General features: G+C 36.7%; 1 protein-coding gene across 3 annotated transcripts in view; it reads left to right on the forward strand.

The window, feature by feature from the left end:
• The window catches only part of LOC140150725 (uncharacterized), a 39,302-nt gene that overhangs the window by 4,309 nt on the left and 12,938 nt on the right, over window positions 1–22,055 (forward strand). For all 3 annotated transcript variants that reach the window (XM_072172823.1, XM_072172822.1, XM_072172824.1), the window contains exons 3-4: window positions 2,988–3,028; window positions 21,018–21,113. In XM_072172823.1, the coding sequence (XP_072028924.1) occupies window positions 2,988–3,028; window positions 21,018–21,113 (137 nt within the window). The remainder of the gene's footprint in view (window positions 1–2,987; window positions 3,029–21,017; window positions 21,114–22,055) is intronic.

Below are 22,055 nucleotides of genomic sequence, written 5' to 3' on the forward strand. Positions count from 1 at the left end.
GTGGTTATGTTAGGCCCTAAGCTGCCCTATACCACTGAGGATCATGAAAGTAGCCTAGATCACTGCACATCACAGGCATGAGAATCTTCCTGCTTTTGCAGGTCCAAATTTCCGCACTTTCTTATAATTTCAGCCCGTTTTTGGCCTTTTTAGCCTCATTTCACACACTTTTTTTTTTTTTTTTAAACTGTTAAGGTTTTTTTATGGCTGATCATTCTTATGCCTGACATCATGATGCACATACTGACTATTGAAAAAGATCAAAAGATCTATCTCTTCCCTGCATCCACTCCTTCGATTATTTAACAAGTAGCAATGGATTGTAAGGAATTCATTTTCTTTTGGACATCATGATAATCAATCCGATGTAAGATATAGAGATGAGGATATTGTTCCACTTTTAATTTGAAGCTGTTCAATTTGTTAAATCGGTCAAGTTAAGCCACGATGTCTGTGATTTCTTCATGCTTACTTTGGGGCAAGTCACGTGGGGAAATAACACGACCTGATTGGACAAGTACAGAAAATCGCCAGCTAAAATCGTTTCCAGGAGAAAAAATTTCTACTTGAACTTTTTCTATCGCAACTCCGTCGGCGGCAAAAATGGACTCGCTAGCGTTTTCCGCTGAACAAGTGCGACAAAGTCGCTGTTCGTCGGCGGGAAAAAAAATCGCTGCGATTTGCCGCTGCAAGTAAAACGCTGTGACTATCCACCAGGCTTAAGGCATACAGCAAGTTTTGCCTGTAAGGTCATCAAGTTCAATGAATTGGGCTAGGTTCACTAGCTGATAGATTTAACACAAGTTTGTTATACTAGTAAGTTACAATTATTACGCCCAGTGCATCGCCGGCAAAGACGGTTTACTCCTGCAGTATTATGTTTCAACACCTGAAGTAGTTCGATAAAATCAGCCAAATTATACCCGTGTTAATCGTTTCACACAAGCAGAAATGATTCATTCTGTACTTATGTAGTGTTTTTCAATACATTAATACATTTATTCAACAACATTTCAAAGAAACCAGCAGTTTAAAACTAGTTAGAAAACTGAGCCAATCACTGGCTCCAATAGTTTCATTTCTTGGATGCAAGGTCAGCAACTCTTCACAACTAACACTGCACACACACAGTACACTTTTTCAAATAGCTAATAAGATATACATCTCTGTGCAAGAAACTGAGTAATATTTTAGATAGACTCTTCACTGATCTAGGGTGTTATGATTCCTAACTTTTCAAATGCTAGAAATATTTTAAGGTACTGTTCAGGAGGGTAGGGTGTAAGTGAACCAACAGTTCCTGCGGAACAAAAAATATCTGGTATCAAAGGTAAATTCAAATTTGTCATCAAACCACATCATTTTATCAAAATTAAAGCCCCTGATGACTAAAGCAAACTGAAAACCATTTTGTCATACATCTTGCCAAAGATTGACTTTCATCAAAATCCCTCTAAAATTCAATATTGTGTGTGATTCTCTCATCACAAAAATAAATTATATATATTTGGGTCAAGTGAAGAAGTATAGACATTCAGACAACATATTTATGTAGATTTCCTTGACCTATATTTTACTTTTAATTAATTATCTAAATTATGTATTGTGTTTTTTGGCCAGAAAAGCAAGTTACATGTATAGGCCCAAAATGACTTGTTATTCAACTTCAGGTTGGAAACCAGGGAAATACTGATACAAAAAAAAAAGCCAATTTTTTTTTACAAAGTTGGATAAAGTTGTATATTTTGATTACATTTGCTTCTACATGTATTGAATAGTCAGGGACACATTGAATTAGTAGATATGCATTGCTACATGTAGCTGTTCAATAGAAGCAAAAGTAAAAAATGTAAAACTTTATCTTTAACTTTAACTTTGTAAAAAAAAATTGGCATTTTTTCTCTGGTTTCTAATCTTGAATAACAAGTCATTTTGGGCCTATAACTTTTGGGCCTACATGTATAACTTGCTTTTCTGGCCAAAAATATTTTTGAAAAAAAAAAAATTGATCACATTTAAGGGAGCGATCGTTATTTATGGCAGGGGGGAATGGGTAAATTTAGGGGGTACACGAAATTTTTTGTGGTCTTGAGGGGAACCTGAAATTTTAGTTGAACCAGGAGGGGATTGTTAAATTTTAAATGGAGAAAATTGGGAAAACAAGGGGAACGCGAAGATTTTGAGCGGACGCGAGGGGGGGAACGCGAAATTTTTTGTCGATATATTTGCCAAAACACCCATTCCCCCCGCTGCCGTAAATAACGATCGGTCCCTAATCATTGAGGATAATATTTCCAAGGTAAAAGGGCCAAGGAGGAAAAAGAGAAGATGAAAATATGATGATGAAGGGGGGGAAGAGGGGCATAGTCGGTGAAGGAGCAGAAGCTACGGGGAAGGGGCACTTTATTGGTGGTATACATGTACATGTAGGTCTTGCTAAGCATCGTCTAAGTGTATCAAAGTTTGTTAAAGCACACTGGTTTTTATTTTTGCACATTCCATACGGTACATATTCTATAGTGAAATTGAGTTTAAACTTGATATTTATAGTAGTGATTTCCTTTCATGTTCAATTTAGCCAATTATTACAATAAATTGTTCGATTAGCCAAAAATCAATTTTGGCCTCTAGATAGTTATAGACATGCCTCAAATGTCAAGGCTTTATGAGAGTCTACATGATGTTATCATAGAGACAAAAGGAGCTAAATTACTTCATTAATCCCTATACAACACTACCTATTGAGCAGTAGAGGCCCTGCATGGCTCCAAACAAAGGATTTGAACCGGTGTCCTTCATCGTAATCATGGCGCAGTGCAGTCCATTCAATCAAATGTCATCAACCTATTTGGTCGTTGTGCATTTGTTATGTATGTGAGATGAACTGTTACTGTAGATTGCAATCGTGCTTTTGTTGAATGCATTTGAGTAGTCCGCCATATTTACGGTATGATACGTTAACAATTACTTTTTTCCATTTCCTTCAGGTTACTGGTGATGAAAAATGTCCTGGAACTGACAATGTATAGTAAGTATCAGTAACTTCCATAAGATGGAGAAATTATTTAAAAATAAACTGAGCTCAAAAAGAAACTTATAATTTTTTACAACTTGTGAATCACAAGGTCATATCTTAAAATACTGTCAATCAAAATGAACCAAAATGACACACAGGATTACCTTAATACTCTACTCAAAACACATGTCAGTAATCAAGCAGTTGTCCAACTGACACAAGAGAAAAATGCACTGTCATGGGACAGCTTCCTGGACTTCACTTCCACAGCCCAACATTTGGCACCCAGGACAAAAAATCTGTGAGAATGCACACAAGATCCTTGCACAGATGATAAAACGGTGCTGCTTTCTGCTTTTCATACACTTTTTTCATGAAACAGGGCTGGGCTGTGAATGTGGTCCAGGAAGCTGTCCCATGTCAGTGCATTTTGCTGTTGTGTCAGTGGGAAAACTGCTTGGTTACTGACATGTGTTAAGAGTAGAGTATTGAAGTAAATCTGTGTGTAATTTTGGTTCAATTTGATGGAGAGGATTTCAAGATATGACCTTGAGCTCAGTTTAAATGTTACAAGAGCTGAAAATCATCTTCATGCCAGATGCACATGTCCAAAAAGGTCCATATTTTAAAGTACAATTCACATATCTTGGGTAAAAAACACACTGTTCTACAGGCTTTACCATCCTAAATTTTGGAAGCAACTCCGAAATAAGGTTAAAAGAGCTATCAGCGCGGCTAAGCATTCCTTCTACCATGAAAGGATTCACAAACTCAAAAAGTCAAACCCATCTGCTTGGTATAAGCAAATACGTGTTATGACCACGGGAGCACGTGTGGCCGAGTGGATAAGGCGCCCGACTCATAATGCATAGGTTGTGAGTTCGAGCCCGCTTTGCCAACGTGTTGTGTCCTTGGGCAAGGCACTTTATCCTCATTGCCTACTGGGGATGTGGTTGGATTGGATGTTTGTATAGTTGTTTGTTTCAATGTTGCAATATTGGCGCTGATTAAGCTGCTGCCTGCAAATTGCATTGTGTCTGTTTAGATGTGTTTAATGTACAATTCTAGCAATTTGACCTGCGGGTCACCATTAGAGTTTGAAATAAAACCTTCCTTTTTTTTTTTTTTTGCATTTGAGGATTTTTTTTAAAGATGTGTGAAGGCCAAGTGGATTGGTTATGACTGAATTTGTTCTGTCAATTTTCAAAATATTTAACTTGCAAAAATTGTTCAGATGGTTTTTTTTTTTAATTTTTCAAGCTTTCTGTGTTTAGGCTCATATAGCCTTTTCCATAAAAATATCCTGACAGGCCAACCTGTAGAACAGGTGTTTTTTTTTCCTGTCGCTTACTAAGTGCCCAAGTTTTTTAATGGTTTAAGAAAGCCCCTAAATGTATATGTGTGTGTGTGTGTGTGAGGGGGGGTACTGTCATGACTTCACAGTTTTTACTTGCAAGCTGATTTTTTGAGGAAAAAAGTCAAGTCCTCCGCTTCCAAGTTAGGGCTGTGATTTGTACTGTCGTATGCTAATAGTAGACACGGCGAATTGCAATTTACACATGTACATCACCGAGATCAGGTCCTTTACCTGCTTTATGAAAATTTGTATTAGATATGATCCAATCAGTCTATACACTCAGAAAATGCCAGTCATATAAAAAAAGGAAGAAATTTATAGATGAAAATTTACTTATATGTTTAGCGGTCAATAGCAGATAATGAACAGCATCAACTGTGATCGGATAAGTGCGGAACTCTACAAGCGTGTTCCCTGACAGTGCAATGCACCGTCATCTATGGCCTTATATGCGATGGCCCAGAACCAATCAAATGTAGCAGTAACAAGCTAAACCATGCACACTGAACTAGAATGTAGACCTATAACTATATTTTAAAGTCCATGTCATTTTAAAATTTAATTCTAATAATACATTTACTGCCAAGGGCCAATGAATATTTACTGGGCCACTGAATATTAATATATGAAATTTGTCAAACAGCCAGCTGTGTACAATTATCATTGTGGAGCAAGTCGAATCATGCTGCATAAAGCTCCAGATGAAAGCAACGCTTAAAAGGCAATAAAAAGGCATAAAAGTTGCGTTTTTGCTGTGAATCGGAATATTAAACCTGTAAATGATCTAATGTAATATATACGGTACATACTTGTAAGCAGGGTAGAAGCACCTATTATCATGGGGCTTAATGAAGATAGATTGCTATCTGCACAAGATGAGCGATGATCATCACCATCATGCGCACACTGAGCCAGTCCCTTGGATATCAAACAACCTCATCTATCAGGGCACAGTTCTTAGACCCCAATATGCTTTTAAATGCAACAAATGACCACTGAATAAGTTTGGTACGCTAACTCATACTTCGCAGCTAGAGGTCAAATATTGAGCTGTGATTGTTGAATGGGGATCCCTGGACGATGTCATTGGGTATGAGATCATATTGTGAGTATGTTTTAACAAGCTTTGGCTCATGTCAAGTACCGCAAATCGTAGACGAAGTGCAATTGTAATTGGCAGAATCATACATAATATGACATTTGAATCCTGTTGTGTTTTGGTGTATTGGATAGGATTGCATTTTCTGTCATCTCATTGTGCATCACAGGATCTGTGTTGTGCATATTGCTTAACTCTTGTTATTCAGTAAAGGGTCTAGGATTTTTAAGAGAACTTTTCTTGGTCATGCTTTTTGGTACTAAGATGAAATTAAAAATGGTGATGCATACATTTTCTCGGAAAATATGTGCAATTTAAGTTAGCAGATTTGTTTGGGGAGGAGAAGTGAATGCACAAAGTGTCCATGATAAGAAGATAAAAAAAATCTACTGGCAAACCAGGGAAGAAATAAGTGGTTGGCTGGAACAGCTACATGTACATTGTAGGAGTGCTATTTATAAGATATAGCTCCTCGAATTTCATAAAGCACCATGTAATTGTAAATCTACAGTGGCTGTTATTTTTGCAACATGTCTACATTTTCACGCAATTTCAAGAATGGGGGAGGGGGTGCCATTATGTATCCTTAGCCCTGGGCACCACAACCCCTAGCTATGCCACTGCGCTTTTGGTGCGAATGTCACAAATTTATTTGTGGGAGTGTCGCTAATTATCTTGAATCATCATCATCATCAGTCGGCTGCGGAGCAGGCGACTACAAGCTTTCTCCAACTAATGCAATCTTGGGCAAGCGAAACAATTTTGTTTGGCTGCAGCATCCCTTCAGTATCTCCAAGGAGGTGCTGGACATACTGTAAGTACAGTGTGCGCGGCCGTCCAAGTTTCCTCTTCCCATGTGGTGGAATATAAAGCGCATATTCTTTCACAGGCTCGCCATCTTAAAGACGCAGTATATGGCCGAGAAATTTGAGTTGATGAATTTGACTCTGGCAACCAGTGGAGTGGTGTTGGTCAGGTTGTAGATGGTTTCATTTGGAATCCGATCCACACGCTTGATGTTTAACATGACTCTGTAGCAAGATGTTGCAAATGCATTGATCTTGTTTTCCATGTCCTTGGTAATTACCCATGACTCGCACCAGTACAGAAAGACAGTAACACACATATCTTGAATATAAGTACTAAACACAGTTTGTAAAAGGACAAAAGTACAAATTCTGAGAGTAACACTAATTTGGTTGAATACATATTTGTGCATTTTGTAACCGGGCTTTTTGTACACATTCTGGGAGTGGCGTTAATTTGATTGAATACAGCACTATTATGTAAGTACATTTGTAAAAGGACTTGGCGTACACATTCAGTTGCTTTCATGTGTTTCTTCTTATTGAATGCCTTGAATGTCTCCAGGGTTACATTAAGTAATTAAGTTTGTCTGAATGAATACAACATGATCATAGCGAGTCTAGACACATGTATGTTGTTACAGATGCAATGTTGGCCTAAATACTGCAACGCTTAAGATTGTAATACATGAAATGTGCATGTACATGAAAATTTCAGAATTTTACGAGTGAAATAGACTAACAAAATTTTCATGCTCGCAGGTATTTCTTCTCGCTCTAAGCCTTTAATGTGAATGGGATAGTACTAGTCTATTTGTCTAGTTTCAGCTATTTAGCTAAAAAAATGTAGTTTACTTCTTAAAAGGGCATTTTGTGATCCACAGCCTCATCCCCCCACTTTTCTCAACAAAACAAATTGAGATTTTTATACCACTGGAAACCTCTGGCTATAATGTTTGTGTACCAAAAATTTCTTGCAGATTAATTCGTTTAGCAAAAATATCGTCAAATTTGAATTTCATTCTGGTATACCAGAACAAAATTACAACACTGGCCTATGGAGCAGTGTAATATGCATAATCATGCATAACTCGCAAGTTACGCTAAATCGGAATCAACTGAAATTTTGGGAATAAGCGTGGATATCTACTGAAAAATGTCATAAAAAGAGGATGCTAGGATCACGAAATCCTCCTTTATTATGTTATACATTGATCTTCATAACTGGCCTGGATCTCATAGGAAATTAGTCAAGGAAGATAATAATCTCATATTTCCATAGGTCTTGTGGTTCTTGAGTTTTTAGGCCAATACTGTAAGTTTTGGGTGTTACCTCCCAAGAAAATTCACTGGGTGGAAAGGAAAACTTTATATCAAGCCTTAATCTCCTTATAGAACCTATACTATTATTCTTCTCTCGGTATCAATTGTGTGAAAATTACATGCCGCAAAAATGACATTTTGTCGCATGCCGCAAAAGTAGAAAGGGTTTTCTTTAAATTGAAGAATATATCATAAAGTATGTTTACATGTAGGGTCTTTGCTTTAAGTCCGTGTTGCAAATAGATCTGATACTATCATTTTTATTTTAATAGGACTTTATTTTTTATTACGGGAAGCAGGAGAGGGGCAACTTGACAGTCTGCAGTCATGTTAATATGTCTCAGTCAGTGGCGGTGCCAGGAATTTTTCCGGGGGCATTGAGGGGCAAAGTGAATTTCAGGGGGCAAAATCAACAAATTCCACATAAAATTACCGCAAAAAGGTGACATTTTCGTAATTTTGGATTTTTACTGGGGGGAAACAAGGGGGGCAAGAACTTTGACTGGGGGGCATTTGCCCCTCATCCCCCCATGGCGCCGCCACTGGTCTCAGGTGCCAAATGTAGAGAAAATCAGAATAAAGTTTGATTATAGGTTTATTTATGCGCAATGCTGTCTACAGCAAACCTAAATCAATACTGCATGGTGTATTGGTACACAGACATGCACTTGCATATAGGCACCATGTAAGTTATGTTATTGAATATATGATGTTCAAGGAATGGCTACATTAAAGCAACAAGTCTACTCTGAATCTGACTAAACAAAAGACTTTTGATACCTGTAGGTGCTCCAAAAACCAAGATGTGAGATGCCATTTTGTTAGGGCTCATATTGAAATTCCCTTACACAGGAAGGTGTGCGCCATCCTGCAGCTTTCCTGTGCTAGCCTTTTTTTGTTAAAATCCTGGGCAGGGTGTATCACTGATGCATATAATCCATCCGTTTTATGACCGAGCTTTCCTGAGGCGCGCGCTTAGCGAGGGGAATCCTGCCTTCTTTCTGTGTGAAAACGTGGTAGGGTATTTCAATATGAGCCCTTATGGCCCTCTAGTATAATTTAGAATTTATGTTTAAATATTGCTTTAAATTGAAATAAACTTGCTCAAACAATTTGGGGTACCTCTGAATGGCTGCATTTATAACAGGTACATGGATGACTCTGAATGAGTGTAAACAATCAGAATTTGAATTTAATATTGTATCTTATATTTGAAGCCATATTGTAACATTTTCTGAGGAGGACGCCCTCAATGTTTTTTAAACTTCTGTTTTTACATGATTGTATAAAAATTAATATAACCTGCAAAAACCAGCAAGGCTTTGCGTGTTGTAGTTGTGACAAAATCTGAGATTTTGAATAAAACATATGAAACGATGATGGCAATGTTAGTCGAATGCATAATTATGATGTTCATAACACAGTACATACTCATAGTGCAGGATAGTAATTTACTTTGCATTGACTCATCTGTTTGGGCCAAAATTAAAAGAGGACATATTTGACAAAGAAAACTTAACATTTTGCGAGAAAAAAAATGTAATTCTATTTTTTATGCAGGGACAGCCTTTTGAGGAGATTGAGAGCAATCACTCTCTGCTAATCTCCTTAGCTCTCCTTAGTTGCAGATGACCATTCTCTCCTTGCTTTGTATTGTAAATGCTCTTAACAGATCTCCTTGAAGGCTCCAGAAGATCTGTTTAATGCTCTCCTGCAAAGTCCAAAAGACAGCCCCTGTTTATGGAAATATTACAATATGGCTGTATTGTATATAGTTTCATCATTGTTTAAAATGTAATTCAAAAGACCAACCAACCCAGAATGACAGATTTTATAACAATATTATTCAACAGCCTTGACAAAGTTGTTACAACTTATAAACCAAGCCGGCGGTAAATCTCACACTCGGTAACATAAGTCCTCTGTAAGCAAGTACGAGATGGCATCTCATTACAAGCCATCTAGATGGTACTCTTGAAAGCACATGATATTGATCCAGATCAATGAAATCTATTTCTGATTCAAGGAAATTGCTATTCTTAGTACTGGTACTCTTATAGTGTCTTTTATATTTGAGCAACAAATCGATGGATTTTTAGTAGCACAATTGTACAAATTATATGACCCATTCTTATAGTACCCTCCAAAAATATGACCCATTCATATATGTAGAAGCCTCCAGAAATAGTGGTAGTAACTGGTATATAAAAAAACCAAAAAAAACAAAACAAACCCACCATTTATATAATATTCAAATTTGGCACAAAAAAAATGACCTGTCCAGTGTCCACATTCTAACATCATAGAAAATGCCCCATTGTTAAGTAAGTGGTACATGTACATTGTACATTGTAAATATGCCACCCATATCGGTGGCACATTAGTAACTACACTCAATAAGCAAGTTCGATAATTCAGAACAGAGTGCATTGTGGGTGAAAGTCTGTTGGGATATCACAGCCAGGCCTCACACAGTATTTCAATGGGGATGAACTTTGCACTTTTCAAAAAACCTTTTTGATTTTTTTTTTTTTTTTTTTTGTTGGGTCTGATTGTCCCCATAGAACTTTTATATAACATACAAAGATAGTTTGAACCTACCTTGGAAGTACCAACGTTGTAAATGACAAATAAAATCACAAGAATTCCCGATCAGTCAAAGTCCATTCCCACAGCCATCTATGGGAGGATTGTGTTATTATATCCCCAATACTGGCCAAGAATGTTACCCACAATGCACTCGGTTCTGAATTATTGAATTAGCTTATGTACCCACTGGGCATGCTTTAGACACATTTTGGTTTACAATTTAAATTCAAACAAAACATGTCTTGGGTTCAGGCCTAATTTTTCATGTGCGCTTTTCACTAAAATATGTAACCAGTTTTTAAGAGTGAGGGGGCAAAGTCAAATTTTCGTTCCCAATTGCCAATTTTTTCCCCATTAGTCATTTTAGTGACACTTCGCTCTTTGCTGTCCCCATTTACAATTATTCGTGAAAATTTCTGGGGGGTGGGGTTTGCCCTCTGGCTCCCATTGGTTACGCCAATGTTGATATCCAATATTTCACTTTGATGGTTTAAAGAGTGTGGATAAGTTGTTGATTTGATCATCTTCCAAAATACTACCTGTAAAATATAGTCTGCATGGGTAGATATGGTGCTCATTATTGTGACTTGATGGCAACAATTAGACCTAACACCAGACTGTTGTACTTTTAATTTGACGCAAGGGAATAATAGTGTAAAGGCCGCTTCAGACTGGGAGTATTCGACATAGAATATTTGATGTACATGTAACATGTCTTCATTATTTAATCTATTCCCATTCTATTCCCAGTAATATATTGATTTTACATCATGAAACATTTGTTAGAATTTCAGTGGAAATAGAATGGGAATAGATTTAATGACGATATGTTATATATCAAATATTCCACATCCTTTACAACTTTAACAGACTGATTGGACTCGCCAAGCTGAATTGATCCACATTGTAATTTGTACTGTGGGTAGTGCATTCATAACTGTAATGTTTAGCAGCTTAGCCCAGCTTGTGTTACACAAACACATATGTACCACAGTTCATTTTTCAATTTGTGTGATGTACTGATGTTAATGAAAGTGCGGTGTTGTGATGACAGTGCTTCATCATGTTCATAGCACACACTGCAGCAGCAATTGGAATTCAGTTCTTAGATGTTTAAAAACATGTCAGGGCAACAAAGAGAGAAATTAGGTTGGGGAATTTGATAATGGATGTAATCATTTCCAAGAATTGCGGATTTGTGTAAAATTCATGACAGGTTGTCTATTTTGATATGCATAGCTTCAGAATTTTGGTAAATCACATCTGTCATTTTAAAAGAGGCGTTTTATTACACTATTCTACATGTATGTGTTTTGCTTTGTGAGCAGTCATGTTCCCATTATATGCAGTTAAAACATACTCTGGCATTGAAAATAATAATTACTCCTATTTAAAAACCAATAAAAAATAGCAATAATAATAATAAATTGATGATGCTGATGGCAATATGGGGATCTATTGGGGTGAACATGGTGAAAGGGGAACTAGACATACTTTGGTAGATTATAGTTTGTTCAGCTTACAATTGGGGAAAATTATTCGGTTTTTGTTACTGCGTGTGTCAATGAAGTGCAAACTTATGCTCGCATTAATTCACATAAGCATACACCAGTCATGCAATGTGCAACTCGCATAATTCTATATCAATACGTAAGTTTCATTATTCCGCTGAACAAACTTTAATTAATAGATTTGTGCAAATTGCCATAAGTTGGCCTGATTAAATCATTTGGCTTGCATCCTAATAATTATACTTCATATTGATTCCTGTTTCTGTATTCATTAGCACATAAATTGTACCAATTAAAAGCCAAGTATTTAATTTGTATTTCAATTACGGAAAAGAAAACTTCTTCGGTTGGGTTGGGTTGTGGGCCTCTTGTGTTTTTCACCTCCATAAAAGAGGTTTTCTGCATCATACATGTATCTGCATAGTCTGTGCTACATGTACATCTATATTGGGCACCACACACTCTTGGAAACCATAGCTCGACTCCGCTCGCTATTTGTGAGGCACCGTGGTTTGCGACTCGCAGCTTGTGTCCCCCTCGAGTACTGTAAAAGAGGAAATTTTCGAATATATTCCATAATGCAATGCATGTAGCGCATTTTAGGATAATGAGATTTCTGTACTATTAAAACAATGTGTTTACCAAAACATTGTACAATCACATCATGTTTCTAGAAGGCCTCAGCGCTCCACGTGGGTATAGTCTTCTAATCGCACTCACCTCCGCTGGCAGAAATCCTGTTATCACAAAGTCTGGCATTAGTATCACATTTTAAGTACTATAATTACACTATTACAATGTATTGGGATTTCTGTGCACAATTTTGAAGCCAATTTCGCTATATTTAAATGAGCATTGCAAAATTTCCCATGCATGGTCGATCTACAAGGCTCATGATCTAGGGCAGCGTGCAATCGTGCATGGGCTCTGCCAAATCAGTTTTCAACTTGTTGAAAACATTATTTCCCACAGCACGGCCATGTGGTCGGTCTACAAGGCCCACGGTCTGGGGCAGCCTGCATTGCCCTCGCATATCTTGCAGGGTCCCAGCGGTTGAATGGTATTATTCATTCACTTTCCCACAACCCTAATACAATACAATACAATACATAGAGCATTTGCGCCATTTCCATAAGGCTCAGAGCGCTTACAAATTAAAATACCTTAATACTACAACTTAAAACTACATTTTGAAGGTGCATCTTAAAAATAATACAAATTACAATATCAATAAGAACATGTTATGGGAACAAATAAGTTTTAAGCGCTTTTTTGAATGCATTTGTTGATGAAGATTGTCTAATATAGACAGGTAGCTTATTCCACTCTTTTGATGCAAAAACTGTAAAAGTTCTATCACCAGCTAAGACTCTAGTCATGGGATAGTCAAGACGAAGATAATCATCGCAAGATCGGAGTTGTCTCTTAGGAACATACAATGATAAGCAATTTGACAAATATGTTGGTCCTTGGTTATGAAGACATTTATATACAAGCAAAAGTAATTTGAAAATGATCCTTTGGCGTATTGGCAGCCAATGAAGTGATTTCAAAAGTGGACCCGCTGAGTGTTTTCGGTCAACTTCAAATACAAGACGTGCTGCCCAGTTTTGAAGACGTTGTAGACGAATAATATGAGTAGATGGTGATGACGAGAGAAGGCCATTACAATAGTCAAGACGAGAAAGTATCAATGAACGTGTGGCATGATGACATGTAGGTTGGTCTATATATTTCCTAATTCTAGCGCTGTTTCGAAGATGAAAAATAACAGATTTGCTAACATTTGTAATATGAGAAGACATAGTCATGTGAGTATCGAAAAAAGCACCCAGATTCCTAATGGTCTTTGCAGATTCGATGCGTTCATTTCCAATAGATAAAGTTATATTAGGTGGCAAATGTTTGTTATAATAATATGGTGATGCAGCTATAAAGAATTCTGTTTTACTATCATTTAACGACAATTTGTTTGCAGTCATCCAGTTTTTTATATCCAATACACAATTTTGAAGTCGAATTATTGCACTGTCAAGATCGCCCGGCACTTTGGGATTAAATGATACATATAATTGTGTATCATCGGCATAAACATGATGAGAAATATTATGATAATTTGCAATGTCACCAACTGGAAGGGTGTACACAGTGTAGCCAACAGGTCCAACTACAGAGCCCTGTGGCAAACCAAACTGCGAGATAATTGGCTCTGAGAGTTGACCTGCTATATCCACTTGGGTAGACCAATCAGCAAGATATGAACGAAACCAGTTTAATGCGGGTCATTTCATTCTGATATTTACAATCTTATTTACAAAATATGAAGAGAATTGATTGGCAAGGTCTGCAGCAGAATCATAGTATGGTAGTTGTTGAACATGTTTGTTGAGAAGCGAGTTAATTGTGCGATAGACATCTTTTGTTGAACATGTAGAAAGTTTGTCTTTGAAAATGCTTGTTTTGCAGACATGGTGAGTTCATTTACATTACGTTTTTCAATTAAATAAAGTTCACGATCAAGTTCAGACCCAGATTTCCTCCACTTTCGCTCTGCTCGACGGCGTTCACGGCGTGCAGTGTGAATTGAATCATTATAGTATGGCATGCGGTTTTTAACAAGGCGTGTACGAGTTGTTGAAGGAGCATATGTATCAAGTAAAAAATTTCATTCCAGAATCATACCACTCAAACATGGCAGTGCTATCATGACGAATGTGAGATGGTTGATTAGAAATAAGTTCATCAAGAGATTTTGCAAACTTCACATTGTCGATATCACAATATTTATGCGTGAGAGTAGAAACAATTTTCATGGGTTTAGGTTTTGGTAAATCTAATGTGAAACAAATAACACGGTGATCAGACATAAGTTTATCCTCTGTAAAGCAGTCTTTCAACAATGTTTCATCAGAGCGAGTAAAAACTAAATCCAAAGTATGTCCATCTTTATGAGTTGGTCCATTAACATGTTGTATGAAACCAGCAGAAGTGGTAGCACTTGAGAAACGAATAACATCATATTTGGCAGGATTATCCCAATGAACATTAAAATCACCAAGTAAGATTAATTTACCTGGGAGTAGAGACATTTCAGTAACAAATTGTTCAAATTCATATAGAAACATGGAATTGGTAAAACCATTTTCAGTAGATGGAGGCGGTCTATATACAATTACAAAATTAACAGAATGGGAATTGTTGGTAACATGAGCATATTCACAAGTGGTATAAACACTTTCACATTGTTTGATCATCAATTTCATAGGAGTCTTAAAAACTACAGCTATCCCACCACCACGATTATCAGAGTTATGAGGTATATTTAAGAAAGTGTACCCTGGAGGGGTACAGAAACCTATAATTACAGAATCAGAGCAACTATCTAGCCAGCTCTCAACAATAATCATTATATCAACATCATGTGTACAAATATAGTCAGTTAGTTCAATATGCTTATTTCTTGTAGAGCGAGCATTCCATAAGCACACTTTAGTTCCAGACATTATATTAGAGTTGAACTTAGGGAGAGTTTTCAAGTTTGTTAGATTTGATCCACTTGGATGGTCAGTATGTCTAACAGGTAACCTTCTGGATACGGTTGTCAGAACTGGAATGGAAGATTCAGATAGTTCAGTGTTCATTTGAAGAGATGATGATGCATTGAACCAGGGTTTTCGTCTTCCTCCTCTTTCTTTTCTGCGACGAGTTATGGAGAATCTGTTGAGCTTTAGTGTCTTTATGTTGCTCCATACTTCAGCAGGTAGATGGGGTAATTTGTGTTCTTGTCTATATGGGTTCAGAGAAAGAAGTGTATCTGTACTGTAGGAATATCTTGGATGTTGAGAGTTATCAGTGGGAGTATCAGGTGAATAGCAAGCAGAAGATGATGGTCCAGGGTTTGGGTTTATATCCATAGACCTCAGGAGTTCAATTTGGAAGGATGCACTTGAGTTCACATCATAAGGAATTCTTGATTTTAGAAATTTCACATGTTTGAAATTTCCGTTTGACATGTAGACATTATTTGCATTAAAATCTTGAAGTTGAGCATTATGTACAGTGAAACAGGCATTAACATCTTGATGAGACAGACAAATTGGGCTTATGAAAACAAGTAGGCCAATTATCAAAGTCACTGGTAGTAAATCCATTGTAATGCATGAAGAGTAATCAATAATCAATAAGAAGTATAGAGTGTATGCAATAAACCAACCGGAACGGTATAACAATTGAGATGGCAGCCATGTTGGAGGACAGTTCTAAAATAGCTTAAGATGACAGAGGGACAGGTCTCTAGATCGATTCCACATCCATTCATACCTATCACCTGTTTTAATGTATTATCATGCGATTTGCCCCGTGGCACCTTATGGAGGACAGAATTTTATTTAAATGAGGATGACTCTGTCATGAGTGACGTCGTATTGCATACCCTCTATAGGTGAAGCAAAGTCAAGTGGATTCCAATAAGTTCAGTCAAGTGGCTTGGGTAATATGCAAATTACAGGAGTCCATTGATGTTATCAATAGTCATATGACAATTAACAGCTCCCTGATTGGTCCACTGTAGTAATGATGATGAAAATGTAGGTGACATCAGAGTCCAATGCAGAATTTGACAAAATAATTTGACAAATTTTGAAAAACAAATCCATTTAAAACAGGCAAAATTCCATAAATTTGGAGAAAACAAAGTCACAGTAGTAATCCTGGAGTTGTAACAAATCCACTGATATAAATTAGAATACACAAATCAAAGTAAAAACATCAAATTTAAGGTGCAAAGTGCAGAGTGATGTGAAGTGCTGCCATCCACTGGGGCGACTTCATGCATGAGTGGACCCTGACTGCAGCACTGACCTAGACGGGTCAAAACAACTTATTGTGTGATTCAGATACGGGAATTAATTTTCTTTTGGTTATGCGGGTATCAACTTTGTGGATTTACTGGATTATTTATTTTTGTCTTCAAACTTCCGATGTTTAGGGTCATTTTTGCTTTGGTTTATAGAACTGGATGTTATGAAATCGGAATAAATCATCAATTTAACATCATTAACAGTAGTTTTTTCGGACATGAGTTTGCCTTGGATCTGCAAATGTAAGAGGTTAGTAGGCCTATATGGTGATGCAATGTTTTAGTTTCTTACTTTGATACAGCGTTTTTGCCGATTTAATTATATCGACAAAGCGACATGGAAAAAACGTGCCGACCACAGGCCTAGTGGGAGCGATATATAAATGTGTGGGTAAAGCTACCAATTGAAAAAAAATATAAATCTGCATCAATTTGGACTCTGAAATGGACAATGCAGGTACACATAGTTTATGAACCTGGAAGTGACTATGAAATTTGCTATAGCGACGACGTTTAGTCTTCTCAATTTGATGTTGTAAGCTTTGGTCACAAAAGGGTGGGCGGTTCAATTTTTTGATAAAAAAGGTGTCTGACTAAAAAGCGTGGGGAAAAATAATAAGGGTGGGGGGTTGACCCGCTGACAAACAGTAGCAGGAAAACAGAAACCTGTTAATGTTAATGTAAATAATATGAGGGGCTAAAAACTTGTTGAATTCTTGCATGCTTGAAAAAAAAACTGGAAAATTTACCTCCAAATACCAATCCATCTCAAGATGGAGATTCTTGATTGTTCACTTTTTCCAATCACATTTCTCATTCATGTAACACAAATAATAATTAATGTTACATGAAGTGAAAATTTTATCAAGATTAATATGGCTGTATTGATTAGTAAGAATTAATGAGGCGGTGAGCATCCCAATCAATAAAAATGATTCATTAGTATAGTATTTCAGTTTTTAATTAAAATCCATCTTTTGTGTACATGTATAAAAAGGGAGTGTTTAATATGTAAACAAAATGTATAATGGAAATATTGATTTTTTTAATCCTGTACATTATTTATCAAACGAAGAATGTGTCAAATCAGTGTTGTGAGTCGGTAAATTACCGGTTAATTTACATAGTAAATTACCGGTAATTTACCGCCATCTTAATTTACCGTGGTAAAATAGGGTAAAATAAGTAAATTAAGTAAAATATGAAATAAAAGGTTTTTTTTATTAAAACTTCAAATAATATTGTTTCTGTTTGTTTGTTTTACAGTAGATGCCAATTTTGTTTGCAATATTTGCACAACTTACTTGAAATAATGATTTTGCAGACCCCTACTACCTAATAACTGCCCATAGGTCCCATACCGGTACTGTACTACATAGTGTACAACAGACTGAAGTAGCAAGTAGAGAAAGTGTCAGTGATTGTGCATTCAGGTGATGAACATGTTCATAAATACTGCATTTTAACACTCATATTCAAGAAATAAAACAACACCTCATTATGAAAGCAGCACCCCCTCCCAATCCCCCTTGATGGTACTTTTTGAGGGGTTGACCATGGCTTGACTATGTCATGAGCTTTCTATATTTTTAAAAAAGGAACTATTAAAATTTCCCATATTTTTTGTCACAAACATGAGTGAACTTGTGACTAAAGAATGGCTATTTTGATATCACATCATAATATAATTAAAATGCTCTTTGTCTCTGTTTTACCAAAGTATTCCCTGCATATTTTGGGTACCACTGCACTGTAAAACATCATCATTTCATTCTACATGTAAGTTGTGATTAGCATCCTTCCTTGAAGTATAACTGTATAACTTTTGACAAGTTTACTTTTAACCAGATCCAAATATTATGAATGACCAGGTTCATTACCATCAGCCATGAAATAGGGTCTACAGTGGAAATTTCAATTGAATGAACACAGCCTGACAATTTTTTTTGCGTCAAAAGCCGTGTTCATTCAATTGAAATTCCTAGCATAAATGTTCTACCATGAAAATGATAATGGAATGTAGTTTTCTTCGATGCTATATAGTCCAGGACTCCTGTGCCAAGTGGCTACACAGGCTCTGTGTCCGTGTGTTGTTTTTATGAGAGAAACATTTAAAAAAAATGTATGTAAATACTACATGACTTTTGTTTCACTTCTTACAACTTCAGCTTTATTTATGAAGCCGATTTTCATCTGGAAAGGTATATTCAACAAAACAGGACTGTGTTCAAGTATCTATGTAGCTCTTAATATGAAAAGAATTGAATTTTGATCGTTCAATTTAACTCTTTTATAATTTACTTAATTTACTTATTTTACCATTTTTTACCGGTAATTTACCGTAATTTACCGGTAATTTACCGCCATTTTTAATTTACCGGTAAATTAACAACACTGTGTCAAATGAAAGATTGCATCAGATGAAAGTGCGTAAAGTTAATCATGAAGATAGCATGCGTACAAGGGCGGTTCAGTGACATGGTTACAGCGCAACTGCGAAAATACAGTGATATAATTATCTTACTTGAGATGAACCAAAGAAAAGTAAGAACCTCTGCCACTACCCTATCCACGTGCAATCTGAGGCTTGTTGCTGTCAGCGCTGCGCACCTCTGCTTGCGGTGACATACTTCTTTTTGGGCATTGCGATCGGAGGGATCTTCTAGGCAAAACCAGGGAAGTAATATGAAACATCTAGGCAAACAGCATTGTGACATCAGCTTAAGCCATCTTAATTAAATCCTGTGCCTCAAAGCTCGTACGTGTAGTCCTCTTTGAAAATCAAGAAATTCATATTTTGTATGTCTTTTAATTTATTTTTAACAAAAAGGTAAAAATAAAACCCAAAATATTTGATCATGAGTTTCAGATCTTTTTTGCAAATTTTGGACATGAAAACAATAAAAGAGAAGAATGCTAGTTTGTAGCAGTGACTTTATTTATTTGTCTACTATTCAAACATCTGCAACATTGGATAATTTTTGCAAAAAATTCTTGTCCGAAATCCTGAACTGACACATAAAAAAATAAACATAAAAAAATACAATAAAAAACCCGCATTTGCAATAGGTTTTCAATTTCTCACAAGCTTTGAGACACAGGATTTAATTAAGATGGCCTTAAGGGTACACACCGTATTGTTAGTCAAAGCAACCAACAACAACAAAAAATTGATTTTCATTATCTAGATCAATATATTATTGAAAAATAACACTTTGATGTTTTGCAAAAGTTCATTCTTCAAATCCTATAATTTGAAAACTTGCTTAATTTATTGTTGTTAATGAGTTATGTACGTTTTCCAAAAGTGTTGTTGTTTCAGCCCTCTTTGCAACATAATTCAAGAACCACAGGACCTACAATAGTATGTGTGATATTTGAATTGTTCTACATGTACACGCTCGCTATGAAATGAGCAGTGCAGTTTTTGCCAAAGCTCACTGCCATTCGCAAGATGCTGTGAACTACCAAATCGCAACAGTTTAAAATAGTTAATAACCTTAAATATTTGTGAATAAATTTAACCCAATTTCCAATAACAGCTAATGTATTCACTGTATCAGAATGTGAAGACTATTCCGCATCAGCTGGCACCAGCAATATTATGAAAGCTGTGGGTCAACATGCCAATTAGTTAAAATAACTGATGAAACTTGTTATTCTGCGATGCATAATTTCCCCCATGTAATATTGAGCGGGTATAATTAAAACCAGTTCCTATTTCAGCTCATTCAGGTGTGGATGGATGTGCCAAACCAAGTGAAACATGCTTTAAAAGTAATACAATATACAATCTCATTTCATGCAGTATTATTAGCTAAGTGGCTGAGTTGTGAACCGCAACATCCCAAATGGCAAGTGTAAAATGGCCAGCAAGCTTCGACAGTTGTTCTATCGGGATGTCTAGGGAATTTCCAAAATAAGGCCTTTTTTCCACGATAAATTTGCTTTCATTTTGGACTATTTTCACCAGTTAGACATGACAAATTGTCCGTTTGTTAACCCTAACTCTGTAAAATCTTACAAAGAAAACCACTGCACATGCATGCATTGCACATGTCGGGCATGACGCAATCAGTCTAAGTCATATATACCCAGGGAATTGCTGGCCGGGCCAGCCAAACCCCCGTAGCTCTTGTGTGTGTGGCACCCAAGGGGTCTAAGGTTTGAATCCTGGGGTGCCAAGTAAAAAATTTGTTCATCTCTCCTTTTTCGTTCCTCCTTTCCATTCCGATAGCCCAAAACCAGGTTTAGCATTAGAGTTAATATTTCTTTCTGATTTGGACCTTCCTAGTCACATTTCCCCCCTAAAAAGTGGACCTTTCTGTCAATTAGGGGGTGTTCAACTGGTTACAGACCTGCTGACACTATTACAAAGATGACAAGCGACAGATGATCAAGATGATATAATATTTTTTTCTCTTGTTCATTATTAAGTGTTTTTGTTGTTCATTTCAGTTGTAATGGTTATGATGAATACTGCTGCGGTGCTACATCATGTTGTCTGGATGACTGGCATTATGACTATGGATTCTGGAATATATGGTACTTCTGGTAAGTTAATCCATTGTATGTGCGTACTCCATTATCTCTGTATGCAATGAAATTAACCAGGATCCTATCAGAAGTGTACAGCATAAAACTGGATGCAGTTCTTCTCGCCCAGGAGAGCGGGTTCGCCCCGTGCGCGCACATTCGCTGCCTTTGCGCACAGATTTTGTAATGTCAGAGAGGGTCTGGCACAGTCCCCTAGTACACTGAGCAAGTGCTAGTACAGTGCTTCGATATCACAACAAAGTTGAACAAAATTTGTTTTCGGCAATGACCAAAATCCATCTGATGCGATTGTGTAATATTCATCACATAGGTTGTAAATTTCTGCATGTTTTAATCGTAGATGCGATATCGCGCTTGCGATTTGGAGTGTACATTGGATTTAACAGGCAGTTGTTTAGTCCTCTCTCAATATAGACATTTTTGGCTCTTAGCGGAGCTAATGGGCCTAAGGAGTCCAGCTCGATGGTAGCCATATTTTACCTCATTTTTCGGCAACTTCCGGCGCTGCTTTTTATACTAAGGCTTTTTTTGTGTGTGATATTTAGATATCAAATTGGGTTCTAAGCTTTGCCGAGTTATTTTTCAATCGATTGCACTCCTTTAGAGGTGAATTTGGGGTGAGGAAAGTACTTATTTTGAAGTGAGAAAAGTCAAAAGTCGTCACGAGAAACAAGTCATTTCTATCTTTTGCTTGGTTCCCTGTATGCGCTAGAGATTATTTTGGTCTGAGTAATTTAAGTTCTTGAGATCATGGCGGGAATTGACGGATTGCACTATTTTCTTTGGGAAAGTGACCTTTTATGAATTTTTTTTTTTATCTCGCGTGGCTAGAAACGTGATTGGATGATTCCTTTGTCCAGATTGTTTATTGAGTTCTCGGGAGTTTCGTCACCATGGGACAACACTTCAAAATATTTAGAGACCAGTGGCGTAGTAATT

Source organism: Amphiura filiformis, chromosome 4 (genome assembly GCF_039555335.1).
Source record: "Amphiura filiformis chromosome 4, Afil_fr2py, whole genome shotgun sequence".
NCBI classification, from domain to species: Eukaryota; Metazoa; Echinodermata; class Ophiuroidea; order Amphilepidida; family Amphiuridae; genus Amphiura; species Amphiura filiformis.